Here is a 15,504-nt window from a genome sequence, read left to right as displayed (position 1 = left end):
GTGGTCTGGAACTGAAACCGCAATATCTCTGAGGTATGCCTGTAACAGAAGCAATAATTTTCTGCTGTCTAGTCACATAACATGATGGAACTTCAGCTGGAACAAATTATCCTTGAAGCTCACTGAAAGCGAGTGACATCCAGTTACTGGCAGTCCCATTAGGAAATGGCAAAAAGGACAAATAGCATAGGTGTTTGAGGTTTGTGCAATTGTTTAGAACTTGGGTGGGGGTTTTGGGGGGGGGGGGGGCCTCGAAGGCATTAATTATTAAATGAGTTTATAGGTTTGCCAAAAAGTACATCACTTCTAACAATACAGAGCAGCAAATTTCACTTCGCAGAGCATAAACTGATCGTTGCAGGAATGTACCTATGGCGTACACAGCACTGTATGCTGGAGCAGAAAATTATGATATGGGCACAAAGATGAATTCATCTCAATATGCCTCTCAGACATTAGATCCAGGCTGCTGCTGGAAGCAAGATTTTGAAGGTGCAGAACCAGTCATGTGATATGACAAGACATAGGTCTGTGTCCAATTCACCAAAAAAACTAAGCCTTCCTTAGAGGGTGCACAGAGGCATTGGTATTCTTGCCTCTGAGATCAGCTAAAAGTTCTCCACCTGTTATCAAACAGCATTCTCAAAAATGGAAAAGTTACAAAACAGGAGTGCCATCACCTTCTAATGAAAGACAGATGAAAACAAACAAACAAAAAAGCTGTTTGTAGCATGGCAGGAGGAGATACCAACACCTTGTCAAGAACCTTATGACTATAGCTAATTTGTATAAAATGACAGAACACAGTGCAGTCATGAAAACGAGATGCCCACATCAGCAGAGCACATGGATGATGCATGGCTCATGCATGGCATCAGCTCATACTGGCATATTCCAGTCTGACTGCTCTGTCCCCTCCTGAACATACTCATCCCCAAAAGGACTACTTGGCACCAAAGCTGGAAGGCTGATTTGATATTACTGTTGCTGTTTTGAGCAAACTAAACTTGCCTTAAATAAACATCAGAGACTAGGCAAAGAGGCAACAGTTCCAACATGAAGTTTTGTGAAAAGATGGTGTTTAATATTTATGCTATGCTATTTATAAGCTACACTTCCATGTGGACATAAGGAAAAAAAAAAAACCTCCCTGTTGTAGTGCTGGAGATTATCCTTATCATAATATTCCCAAACAGCTCTCATTTGCAGGTACTATATATATTTAATGAAATAGATAAATTCCTAGCTAAAGGATGATGACACAAGATCTCTTATTGTTGTAGACAGTTTTAAGATGGGAAAAAAAATTTAAACTATTTATGAATCACCTCATCCTAACTTCTGTATTTGAATCTAATTTGCATTTGCAAAACTAAATTTTTAAGAACCACATAAGAAAAGTTAATGACATGTACCTCTCAGATAACTATGCAATGAATTCTGTCTTTCATTCAAGTCTGCTTAGCTCCCTGCTAGCCAGTGTCTGGATCTCTGGTCCTATGCTACTAGCCATTCCCAAGAGGAAAAAAAAATCACATAGTTACAGCAAACAAAGAAACTGCAAAATATATCAGACATAACCTCTTTTATTCAAATATAGGAAACAGACCAAACAATGACTAAAGATATGTTTTAGTTTAAATCTTTCCATTCCCAAATTATTTTCTCACTAAGCAAAAATGAGAAATGTGCCATTTCTCACAAAATTATGATTTGGTTTCTTGCAAAATTACCAACAGTAGGTAAATAAATTTTGACAGTTAAATTCACACTTGCACATATATTATAGGCCTAGGCAGTATAGAGAAAAGATTTTTAATTTTGAAATTATTCTCAACAATTTGAATTTCCTGACTGGTTTAAGATTATTTGATCTGTAACCTTATTTTTCCCCAAAAATAGCTAAATACCTATGCCATGCTAACAGAAAGAATACAGTATCAGGTATTTTCATGTTCTTCCCATAACTGCCAGCAGAAGTATTACAGGCTTTTTAAGAACTACTGTAAGAAGCAATTGTTACAGTAATCATACACAGAGGTTTCTAAGCACTGACCTTAAGGGTGGGTTTTTTTGTTTGTTTGTTTTAAAAATCACAAGAAAATTCTACTAGATGCTGACTCAAAAGAATTCATAATAAATTTCATAAATAAGAAAAAAGTATTCATAAATGTGCATGTCAATATTAACATCTCACACACTCAAGAGTACTCTTGTTAGTTAGAATTATCTAGAGCTACTGACTTAAAAACCATGAACAATCTTGTAAGATTCTTCTAATTGCTTGGAGAAAAATTCTGGAGTAGCATCTAAAGAGTATTAACTGAGGTAAAGTTATCAATTGCAATAGGCAAATGCCAGACTAAGGTAAGGGAGCAGCTGATACTGAGGATCTGAATTGTTATTGTTGATAGAAGAGTCTCTTGAAGAACCAAGAGTGTGCTTTCCCCGACTCTGAAATCTCACTATATATAATTAGTTTACTGTATTTATTCCATGACCTTTGATAATCTGAAGATTCCCAAAACTTTTTTCCTTCTCCCACTTAAATCTTACACTCCTTCTTCCTAGGAAAAACTAACAGAGAGAAGAAACTTTCATATATGTGAAATTATCTCTTACGCCTTAAATGCATCTTTCATTATAGAGTCTTAAAATACAAGTTATCTTGTTAATGTTTTATTCTAGATTGATATTCCTTATATTCTCTTATAAAGTCCACTTCTCGTCCAAGTTAAAATGAACCCTATCCTAACTGGCAGGACTACTAGAACTGTTACGTTTAGATTGCATTTATTCTGGGATTTTTCTCTCAAAAGAAAATTAGGTATCTTCTTGCATTTCCCGGTGCAATTAGACCAATACTGTGAATAAGCATGGCTGGAATAGAAAGCACAGTTCAGGTAGAACATTAATGTTGTTTGAAGTTATCCAGGTGGCTATTAAAAGCTGAAGTATATCATGCTTTCCAAATTATCATCACATGTAAGCTCTGAAAACTAACATATTACTTAAGAACTATGTTCTTAAGTTCTTAAGTTTATCTAACTGAACGTTTGGGATACATGAACCCAGATAAGTGAGACTCCATTCTATTACCTTTTTTGTTTGGACACTATTCCAGTATCACTTAACCCTTTGACTGCTTCCTCAAGGGAAATGTGAGGTTACACAAAGCAACATCATATATGTTTAGAGGAGAGCAGTTGTTCTAGGTATCCTCTAACAGCTTTCTTTGATGAAATTATTGGAATGAATGATTCAGTTGCTACGGTAAAATGCAGAAATAACAGAAATCTATTCCTGCCTCATGCTCCCAGACTAAATGACTACTTCTACTTATGTTCACCAACTTTTATTCTTCCTCTACATTTATACATATGCACACCATTAATATTTACCTTTGAATTTTATACCATTCCAAGGTTGTCCTTAAATAATTACATATTATCAGACTGAAGATTTCTTTACCTTCTAATGATTTAGTACCCAGGCCCTTAATTAATCAAACAGGAGTGATACCTTCTGTTAGCTGCCTGCCTGTTCAGTGAGTACATATACACAATATCTGGCTTAAATCTTGGACAGTGTTTAAAAGGTTGAAACATATTTCATAACTATGCCTTATTTAAGAGACATCTTTCATTTACGCCTAACACATTAATATACAAGACACTGAATACCTCAGTCTTCTCTATATTATTCATTGCTCACTTTGTTTTTACCTTTTTAAACAACAAACTTATTTTTTCCTCCTTCTTCCTCTTTCCTCTTCTGCATTTGCAAAATCTTTTCTTCCTGACTTGTTTCCTTCCTAGCTGCAAAACATTCTGCATCTTGGCCTTTCTGATTTTATCACTTCATGCTCTAAGCCTAAACTATTTCCATTTTTTGCAGAATTTCTTTTTGACTGTCAGGTCTTTAGAGAGCTAATTTCTGTGATTACTATATTTCCCTGCATCAAGACAGCTTACTACCCTGCATTTAGCATAAACAAATGCCAGCACTGCTTTACTCTTTATGTTAACTAAAAGTATCTATTTTTTATAACAGGGTAAAGAAAATTACAGTATCCACAATCACCAACTTACCTTTCCTCCTTGATTTTCAACTGGTTCCCTCCAGCTACAAAAATCAGATCTAAAACACCTGCTTCCCTGTATGTTTTTATATCTTCCCCGCAAATAAAAAAAGTTATTTCCAGCACCTTTCATGAACACATTTAACGATTTCCAACTCCCCCTTCCCATCCTGTGAATAGTTGTCTCTTAGAAACGCTCATTATTATCAAGTCTTTGCTTTTGATGCTACTATTAGTTGACCCAAAAAGCCTCAAACACCTTCTGTTTCTGATACAGTAGTAACAAGAGACTGTCCAGGTAATTTCTTTTCACACAAAGACAATAAAATGCACTGCTTCTCATCAGTGTGTGAGCTTCAGAAAAAACATATTTGCATTTTTAATATGCAATGCAATACCTTTTTCCCTGCTTACCCATCCTGAACATGCTGTAATTTTTTAGTAGTTAATGTTACATATCTCAGCTTCTTTCACCAAACTCCTGTAATACCCGTTCAGTTTTGGTTGCATACTAGAAGCGCATGTTTTTCTGGTTAATTTCCCATAATACTCTTTATGCATACACATCTCAGACATGTAGCACCCTGCTTCATCATTCTCCTCTGCTTTGAGCTTATAGTCATTTCTACTTTCCCAACTCCAGATTTCAGTGTTTAACTTGTATTTCTTCCCACTATTTCCTCCTTCCCTCAAAAAAAAAAAAAGCTTAATTATAGCCTTAAAGTCACCAGCTTCCTTCAAGCTGCAGTTGAAAGTCCATACATTTCACAACAGGAGAGAAACCCAGTAACTGTGGTATAATGTCTGTAAAAATGTATTTCTTCGGTTAGTAAATGGAAGCTAGCCAGACTTGCAGACATCAGTAAGTCTTCAAAACCACACATAAACTCATAAAACCTTGCACAGTTTTAAACAGATCCTTACTGATGTCAATAGATATGATTTAAGATAGAGATTACGTTGAACTTTTCTTATCATAGATGTGTCTTTGCAGTTTTGCAGTCCAATATGGCTCAGACAAATTACTCTTTGCATGGGAGACCAGAGAGATACTTTCTTTTTTAGCAGGCTCAGGAATGAAAACCAATTTCCAGATGTTCTTGAGACGTCCTCCACCTGCGACCTCACTTTAAGTAAATCATTCAAAGACAGAAAAACACTTGGATGCCTATCTTACTGAAGAAAGCAGTTACAGAAGTGAGGCATTCAGTGAATACCATTGATGCTTTCCATCTTCCACTATACCAAGTTCACAATTAGGCTTAACACTTCTTTGGATTTACCTTTACTCACACTAAAAATCAAGGAAGGATTATACTGCATGAAAGTACACATTAAAGTGACAGTGCTAAGAGCTTTTTGACTTACTGCATCATATGTTGCTTGAACACAAATACAAACAATATGAATTTATAAAGTAAGAAAGCAAATTTTATGTGGGCAAAATTCCCAGAAAAATAATATAGAATTTTGCCTTATAACAATTTGAGACTGCACCACTCAGTTACTGAAATTCCTGAAGTAAGAGAATTTTTCAGAGTAAGAATAAAAACAGAAGTAGAGCTTCTTATCAACACTAAGAATTAGTACTATTACTTCTTAAAAGGCACGCAGAGGCAATCATCGTCCCAGGACTGTGAAAACAGTTTATAGAAACATTGGCATTAAATTGTCTCTTGAATCCACTCCTGAAATGTAAGCAACCTCTTTTAAGAGCTAACAACTATAAAGTATTGTTATGAATGTTTTTGAAATGGTCCTCAGAGTTCTCATTTGCTCTCCCAAAGTGTTGGAACGAGGTACATCATTTCTGGCCAACTGCTTCCTGCTGGCAGCATGAAGCAGTTGCACATCCAGGTTGTGGACTATTCTGCTCTTCAGAAAGTCATAAATGGCCAGGGAAAACTTTGACTCTGGTTTCTAAAAGCCAGAAAATTATCTATATTCAAACAGCCCAAGGGCACAGGAGGGTGATTACTCAGCCTACTTTGCACCTGGACACAGAAAAATAAAACCATCAATAAAAGATCTGGTCAAATCCTTTAGGGTTTTGCTTAAGTTTGATATTATGCACTTCCGGCAAACAAACCACATAACATTGCGCAAGGTTTCATTTTAAAATAATTCTATGTATACAGGTACCAGATTCTTATACCTAATTGAGAGAGTAAAAGGCCAAAATATAGCTATATCACATACCTTTGGCACATACTAAAAAACCTCTGGACTTTCTTCTTTAAATTAGTGTAATGCTGGAAAATTCCTTGTACCCAAATCTACATTCCATCCTATTCAGCTTTCTCTCTGAGGCAGGTGTCTAGTAGAGAGATGTCTACTTACACATCTGCAAACAATTTGCTGAATTAGAAGAACCACCTCTTCAAACTTAGAGACAAAACTGTGCTTTGCCTTTTTTTCCTTAGTAAACCATGCAGTAATCCCAAATAAGTGGCATGTAAAGCTGTTATGAATCAGACTCTGTAATCACATTTCAATGTTTTACTGGTTGTAAATAACACGCACGAGTGCTCCAAGGACCAAACTGCTCTTCTGCTGCCAACATTAGTTGTTTAACGATCTGAATAGCAGAAGCTGCCAATTATTGTATTCCATTTTAAAGTGTCATTTAAAACCCATACATGTAATTATTATACCTTTGTTGTTAACTTATTATGTCTCTTTTTAGCTGGAGAGCTCTAGGCATTTAACTTGTAAAGACTAGGCAAGCTATTGATAGTTATTTATCAATTTTGCCTATCAAAAAATATCATGTTCGTTGTATGACTAATGCCTGTCACCCAGCACTCTCTTGGACAACAGTTCTCCACTATGGAGAAGGGCCTGAAGTACATTACACAGGGCATGACACAGCCCAGGCTAATCAGTTCTGCCAGACTTGCAATGGCTTCAAGGGACCCAGACAAGTGCAGACAGAGCCATGACCATCTTCCCAAGAAGGCTCAGCTACAAAAAGGTCAACAAACTGCCCTAAAACACCACTCATCAATTGTTAGCCCTTCCCATCATTTAAAACTTACCTGACACAGCCAGCATTTTGGCTTCAAGTAGAGCTGGTAGTTGAGTCTCGATATCACTCACTTTCCTCCTCAAAGTACTGCAGAGTTTCTGACTCGTGCAAACCTAGATTGAAGCAGACAGCCATGATATATAATTCATTCATGTAAAAATATAAGGCAATTTAAATGGGGCTTCAAATGTTCTTGGTTTATGAACATGACATATCCTACAGCAATGTAACAAAGCTTAATAAAAAATGATGTCTTTGCTGAAATATCCAACATGAATCAGAATTTCCATGGCTTTTGCCACACATTCCATTATAAAAATAGAAAACATTATTAGTATTAGCTATCTACATAAGAGAGGATATGTTTCACTAATAGACACTGAGGCTGAATTTAGAAGAAAGGGCAGCTTATGAACTCTGTACAATTTCAGTGATGCCTGGAACCAGTGGAATTTAAGGAAACCAAGGTTTGGTGTTTAAGATTTCATAACACAAAATGCACTGTGATTTTTTTTTTATTATTATTATTTACCAAAGATACCACATCACATGTCTTAACTGGAAAAAGGAAAAGCACCTGACATTCTCTGGACAGGCAATAAAGAAGGCTATACCAACTCAATATTGTACTTTGTTTCACAATTAGGAGATACAGCTGGATCAGGTTCAGGTCTCTCGGTCTCTCTCTTTTTAATTGGTAGTCTATGAGCAACAAATCAGAACTGGTATTAGCATGGAGAGAGACAGGAGAAAAGAGATGAAAAGAAAGGAGCTTCACCTGTTTCTGTACTTTATATTTAAGCATACATAACCACCTCAGAAAATCCTTACGCACAGTACACAATTCATACAACTCTCACATATTAAAAAATGTCGTTCTTCCCCCATATCACAGCACTTGGAAAGGAAAGCAAAATAAACAAACAGAAAAATTCCTCATTTGGCTAAGGCTTATACCCAGGTGGTGGTAAATACCCTTGTTCTGAAGGTAGACATCAAGCAATTGCTTAAAATTGTAGTTGACATTTGAGAAAACATTGCATTCATTGGAACCAAGGGTAAAGCAACAGTCAAGAGAGGCACAGGCCAGCTGTGAAGAGATGAGATTTGAAATGAAATCTCCAGAGGAAAGTTTCCCTGCCCTGCTCATATTTTTCTTCACAAGCAAGTGGTGATTTAATATACTGTACATATTAACAAAAGCACCACTATCACTTTGGTTTTTAAAAGCAAAAGCCCTACAGCTCTATTGGATTACCTTTTTGTATAATTAAAGCATAATAATTCAGATATGACACTAATTGTAAATATTAAATGGTTAACACTCTCTTGCTTTAGCTGAAAGCATCTGTTAACCATAAAAATATGTCTCATCACTTCTGTACCTAATACAATTTTTCACTTCCCAGATATTTCACTTTATTTTAGTTCCTCCTTCTTTCTACCTTATCTAGTAATTTACTTAAAATGGTTAAAAATAAATAAAAAATAAAAAACTACACCTTTCACAAGTGGATAAATGTGCCTAAAGAACCCAAAGGCCATTTCCCTCTCTTATTTCCAAAATAAATCTTAAAGTTTCTAATGACTTCTTTTCAAGCAGTGTTCTCTCTTTAGGGGTAACTGAATGGCTCAGCAAATTGCAATTAGATCAGGAATCTTTCAGCTCTAGGAAAACTGCATGAATATATTCTATGCTCATAGTAACTTAAAGTCATTACCACTAGACAGCTGTTTGGCAATTATGCAAAACAAGCTGGGAGGTTTAATCAGTTACTAATGAACACTGTCCGCTTTGTAAGCACAGCCACAGCAATGAAGCTTGCTGGCACTGTTTGTTAATGGACTAAGGAGAGGGACCAGAGGCTGCAAGGAAGTTCCTCTAACCCACAGAGATAGTTCTTCTGGAACATGAGATAAGTATGTTACTGAGTCTCTGCTGGCATCTGTGTCATATATATTCTGGGGATAAACAAACACCATTAATCTTCAGGGCTATCATATGGCATAGCTCAACAAAACTAAATGAAAGACCGGGAGAGGCAAAAAAATTTAACTTCCTCTAAACTAATAGCATTGCCTCTAAATTACATCAGTTCTACTCTACAAGCTCCAGTTCTTTTGGTTTTCCTAAATACTTTATCTTCATAACAGCTGCCATTATTCATTACAGTAGCTTAGTCAGCCACTGAGGAGAGTTTAATTCTCAACTAACAAAGATGATGAACAAAGCCCCAGGTAAACACACTACCTACATCTAACTATCTTGACTGCAAACACTTATGCCTGTGGTCCCAGCGATGTCCTTTCCTTGTTCTCAGCAACCAGCTCAACACAGCTCTGCTGCAGCCCAAGGACCAAGGCGCTCCAATTCTAAAAAAAAGCTCCTTTCCACTTTCAGGGAAGTCCTTTAGAGCCAAATATTACAGTCTCTATTTTAAAAATCCTCTTCAATGCTCTTCTCATGAACTTTCAAAAAAAAGAAAAAGTTATCTCTTGTTTAGGAATTAATCCTACAAATCTGTGTTCAGATACATAATCATTAATCAAGAATGCAGTCCCACTGAAACCATTAGGAACTTGGTAAGCAAAGTTATGAGTAGCCTTCACAGTTCTTTATAACAGTACCTCAGAAAAGAGATGTAAATTCTCTCTACTTTGCCTGATGCAAAGCACAGTCCACCTGGATCTCCCGTACAGTGCAGTAATCTTGTCATTAGCAAAAGCACATATTAATTTCTGACTGAAGGAGGTGGGTTAGGGAGATTGTTCCCTTCATTAACGTGCTAATCTTAGCTTTTGCAGCCTCAGCTGAAAACAGTATAGGTGAGGCAGAAAAGGCAGAAACAGCCATATAAATATTAGAGGCACAGGGGAGAGAAAAAGGCCTTTGACAATGCAGTGTTTTCCCCATACAATAAAAACATTAAAAAGACTAGCTCTATTCAGTTTGAGATGAAAATAGGATGAGATAATTTAAATAAATAAAATAATAAATGATTTGGAGGAGTCTGTTTATGTTTCCTATTTATCTAATAAATAAAAAGCCATTACATAGGAATGGAATGGAATTAAAGTAATATTTTATCTGTTTAATATTTAAAGAAATGAACAGGTTGTGGAATTCTACCATGCAGACTTCTCAACTGTTACCCAAAGTTTAAGCTCTTATTTAAAAAGTCTCTAGATACTACTGTTGTAAAGTAAGCCTTCAAAGAGTAATGCACACGTTTTCAGTGGGGAAGACGAAATCTCTAGCTTATGTCTGCAATTCAAACAATGAATCGCTCTAAGGTACCAAATTCCCCATTAATTTTAGTGGATTATATGTAGGTCAATTACAATCTTTTATTTGATACTTTATTCATGGTCTTTAAAAAACAGGTGGGAGAGCAGAAGTATCATATCATGATGGACTATACTAACAATCTCAAGATATTTGCAAATACAAGGGATAGAGAAGGATGAGGTCAGAATAAAGCAGGAGAGGAAGAGGAAGGGGTATTCAGATATAGCCATTAAACAGTCTTTTTATAGTACATGCTAAAAGTGTTGGTCAAGAGGAGTACAAAGGATAGAATATAAAGGATAAAATTTTCACCAATTTTGGAGAGCGCTATTGGAAAAAACATGAAAAACTAGCAAACTTATTTCACAGTATAAAATGATTAATGATCAAAACAAGAAATATTTTCCCTTCCCTGTTCCATATAGAGCTCTAAGAATTAGATACAATAAATGAACTCTTCTTCTAAAGAACTTTTCTTCTGGAGCAAAGATGCTCTACCTGTGGTTCACTGAGATATTTTGAAATAAAAAGAAAACTTTAGTAGTCTGTTTCTTGGAAGGAGGCCATAAGAAACAAGAAAATGAAAGGAAGAGTATTAACATCTATGATTAGAAACCAAGGTATGCCAAATACATCACACCACTTTTCTTCGCATTTTTAAATGAGTGTGAGAATTGGATTACTAGTTTATTATTATTTAAAGGGAGGGAAAAAGCAACTCTTCAAGGGGAAAGAGGAACTTTATTTATGTTTTTCCTTCACACCAACCAAACCAGGCACGTAGGAAGGTAAGAGGCTCTGTATTAAGAGTAAAAAATATTAAATTGTGACCACAGTTCATTTTCATTTCATTGAAGCTAAGATATCTGTTTCTAAATCGAGGCCAGCAAGAAGACTGGTAAACATAAGCCAAGAAGCAGAGTCCTCCACCTGCTTCCTTAAGCATAATCTCTGCGGTTTGTCCAAATTTAAGTTTCTTTTTTTAGAGTGTACGTTTAAGCATATTTACATGTAAAATCTGTTCAGAAGAAATACCACAAAACCAACTTTCCAAAATATGGACAATTTATTAAAAAGGTGTTATCTGCTTCTCTAAATGTTCTGAAGAACTGACAACTGACACATACTTACTTTGGCAGTAGTTTCTTTAATGGACATGCTGAACGATTGTTCTCTTTCCTGAAGGCTAAAAGGAATTAAAATAAAATAAAATAATGTTGATCTTCTCTGCTCATCACGGTCTGCTACACAATACACACTTTTTTCATATGGAAACAAATAGGCTTTAAAATGACTCATACTAGCACAAAGAGCCAATACCAAGATAAAATCCTTATACTTGGTTTCAGTGTTTATATTTTGTTTTGCTAGTGACTAACCAACCTTTTCCATCCACTTACTCCTATTTGTTTGCAAAATGGATTGTAGACTAGTTTTACACTTTTTAATTAACGAGGTATAAAAAAACACATTTCTTTTACCATCAAAACCACAATTATGATTATTTGTATAACTGTAGTATCTACAAGTTCAAAATAGGGTTCAGGACTGGTTTTTGCTAGGCCATCACCAAACATTCAACAAAAAAAGAAAGGTTCTGTCCCGGAATATGCAGTTAACTATCCTCTTATAAACAGGTTTCCAACTTTGCTAAGAAATACTCAAATGCAGTCATTTGTCTTCACAGTATTGAAATATCACTACTTATTTTGTTTAGTTTAATAAAACCATACAAAATATTTGTACCACATTGATTCAACAGTGGGCTGAAATTTTGAGGTATAATCCATGTTAGTGTAAACAAATTCAAGGTTTTTTTCCATATGCAAAAACAGGTAAGTTTAGTAATTTGACATTACTGAACATAATATAATCCCGTGAGTTTATTTACAAGCACCAAAGGCAAAAGTTACATTTTAATATAAAGATCAAAAATTCAAACCAACTAGTCAAACATTAGGAGTCAGTGTGGAGATAAATTTTGTAACTTTCATTTAATACTTCCCTCCCTCCTGCTTTGTAGATACACATTTTTATACAGTGTTCAATTACATTATCGCACACTATTTTCTTTTCCGTACGACACTTCATTCAGTGTATATGACAGTCAGCACTCCCCACCAGCAGCATTTCAACACTTCCTTTTAGCCTCACTGTAATATTTTACAAGCTACCTGTGATGTTCTTCCTGAATAAGAACTATTAATTTTTTTCTGAGCTTTTCTTAGTGTTCATTACTGAAGTATCCAAACACATATCTGGAAGCATCACTGGATGTATTTCAAGCATATTCTTAAAAGATAAGGTGTATTCATTTTATAGGTCACTGTATTCATTTTATAGGTGAAAGAAACACAAATGCACTGTTATTCAGAATGCACATTAACAGAGTGCCAATTTTGACATGCATGTATAGTCCCTGCTGCCTACCTGTAAGCATTTCAGCTTTTGAGAACTTGCTGCTTTGTATTTTGCAAGCATAGCACTTACTGAACTCCATTTCAAGACTCAGCATTTCTGAAAGTCTGAAACCCAAAGTACCTGAAGTTGGACTCCCAGAAAATGAGGAATATACAGTTACTGACCACCTGTAGAATGTCTGGCTTGAACATTTTGTCCAGCTTCAAACACAGCAGTTTGCACAGCAGTATTTGGGCTCTGACTAGAACTTGAGGACCTTGTTGGAAGTTGTGGGCTTTCTGAGGACCCCTGAGGAACTAGAAGGTGATTGCTGTGACCAGGAAAGGGGAAGCTAGGCAAGGACAGCTGCAGGAGGCCTTGACTTCTCCTAGGAAAAGCTCTAGCTAGGAGTGGCTGCTGCTAACGAGCTCTCTTGGTTGCCCCTGACCAGAGGGAGTTGGGGCCTTTGATCCCGGTGGCCCTTGATTAGGACAGGTCAAGCACCCTCTTAGCTAGTGCTAGGGAGAGGCCTGTATAAGAGCCAGGCCTGGAGCGCAGCTCCCAGAGCGCAGCTAACAGAGGCAGCAGTTTGAGCAGAAGGGTGCACAAAGGAACCTTCATTTCTGATTCCTGTGGTGTACGCTTCCTCAAGTATGGTCGTGACATGCCATGGAGCACATTCCCTAGCGGCTGTTGGAGTTGCTGTGTCAGAGGCTGGGACCCAGACTGACCCTCTGACAGTAGATGCGGCTCTACAGGTCTCAGGCTGCAGGGAGTGCTTGGGGCCTCTCTGGGAGGCCTGGGCTGGCAGCCAGCTCTCCTGCAGGAGCTGTGCTGCTGTTGACGAGCTGTGTCGTCAGGTAAGGGAGTTACGGGAGGAGGTCAGTAGGCTGCGCAGCATCCGAGAAGCAGAGCAAGAGATAGACAGGGTATTCTCGGAGACTGTGCAGCTTCGGGAGTCCCAACCCCCCGCAGCAGTGGAGTTGCCAGAGGGCTCTGTGCCGTGTGAAACGGTACATCATGACATCGTAGAAGAAGGCTGGAAGCTGGTCACTGCTCATGGGAGGAGAAAGGCTCCTACTCCTCCCGAAGACTTGCAGCTGAAGAACAGGTTTAGTGCCCTCCAGGATGAGGAGGAGATGGACATGGCTGCCAGGGAAGTACCTGGGACAACAGACCCTGTGCCTTGCCGGAACGCCCGGAAGAAGCGGCGGGTGATTGCTGTGGGGGACTCCCTGCTGCAGGGGACGGAGGCATCTATCTGCCGACCTGACCTCATGTCTAGAGAGGTTTGTGGCCTGCCAGGGGCTCGTGTGAGAGATGTCATGGAAAGACTGCCAAGGCTTGTCCATGCTTCAGACTATTACCCACTGCTGCTCTTCCATGTGGGCACTAATGACACCAAGGGCAAACTGGAGACCATCAAGCAGGATTTCAGAGCTCTGGGGGTGGTGGTCAAGGGTCTGGGAGCCAGGTCATCTTCTCCTCAATCCTGCCAGTGAGGGGAATGGATGAGAGGAGGAGGAGGAGACGGACTTTCCAAGTTAACGACTGGCTGCGCCGCTGGTGTTGGCAACAGGGTTTTGGTTTCTACGACCATGGGACCCTGTCTGAAGATTGACAACTGATGGCGAGAGATGGGATCCACCTCACTAAGCGGGGAACACGTGTCTTTGCCAACAGGTTGGCCAACCTGGTAAGGAGGGCTTTAAACTAGGAAAGACGGGGGAAGGGGAGAGTTATAGTGACAGGGTAGCTGGCAAAAGACTGCTCAAGTCAGGATGCCTCCAGCAGGTGAATGCAGCCAGGGAAGTGTGCATGGGATGGGGCTATGGAGGATCCTCTTGCATCCCTCCTGGGAAACCTGCATGCTTGATCACCTCCCTGAAATGCCTCTACACCAATGCACGCAGCATGGGGAACAAACAGGAAGAACTAGAGATCTGTGTGCGGTCGCAGGGCCATGATCTCATTGCCATTACAGAGACATGGTGGGACAGCTCGCATGACTGGAGTGCTGTCATGGATGGCTACGTGCTTTTTAGGAAAGACAGGCCAGGAAAGCGAGGTGGTGGAGTTGCTCTTTATGTGAGAGAGCAACTGGAATGTATTGAGCTGTGCCTAGGGGTGGATGAAGAGCGAGTCGAGAGCTTATGGGTAAGGATTAAAGGGCAGGCTAGCATGGGTGACACTGTTGTGGGTGTTTACTACAGGCCACCTGATCAGGAAGAGGAAGTCGATGAGGCCTTCTACAGACAGCTGGAAGTGGCCTCACGATCCCAGGCCCTGGTTCTCATGGGGGACTTCAACCACCCCGATATCTGCTGGAAAGACAACACAGCTAGGCACAAACAGTCCTGGAGGTTCCTGCAGAGCATTGGTGACAACTTCTTGACACAGGTGGTGGAGGAGCCAACAAGGAGAGGTGTGCTGCTGGACCTCGTACTAACAAACAAAGAAGGACTGGTTGAAGATGTGAAGGTCGGGGGCAGCCTTGGCTGCAGTGACCATGAGATCGTGGAGTTCAGGATCCTGCGAGGAGGAAGCAGGGCACTAAGTAGGATTGCAACCCTGGACTTCAGGAGAGCAAACTTTGGCCTCTTCAGGGACCTGCTTGGAGGAATCCCATGGGTTAGGGCCCTAGAAGGAAGGGCATTCAAGAGAGCTGGTTAATATTCAAACATCACCTCCTCCAGGCTCAAGAGT

At 38.7% G+C, this 15,504-nt stretch overlaps 1 protein-coding gene across 1 annotated transcript in view; it reads right to left on the bottom strand.

The window, feature by feature from the left end:
• The window catches only part of DISC1 (DISC1 scaffold protein), a 206,700-nt gene that overhangs the window by 120,410 nt on the left and 70,786 nt on the right, over nt 1-15,504 (bottom strand). Inside the window, exons 7-8 of the mRNA XM_067294574.1 lie at nt 11,530-11,584; nt 7,120-7,222 (exon numbers count right to left, since the gene is read on the bottom strand). Of these exons, the coding sequence (XP_067150675.1) occupies nt 7,120-7,222; nt 11,530-11,584 (158 nt within the window). The remainder of the gene's footprint in view (nt 1-7,119; nt 7,223-11,529; nt 11,585-15,504) is intronic.

The sequence above is a fragment of the Apteryx mantelli genome, chromosome 3 (assembly GCF_036417845.1).
Source record: "Apteryx mantelli isolate bAptMan1 chromosome 3, bAptMan1.hap1, whole genome shotgun sequence".
In the NCBI taxonomy this organism is placed as follows: Eukaryota; Metazoa; Chordata; class Aves; order Apterygiformes; family Apterygidae; genus Apteryx; species Apteryx mantelli.
The sequence above is the reverse complement of the archived record's forward strand: the minus strand, read 5'-3'. Positions and strand labels throughout refer to the sequence as shown.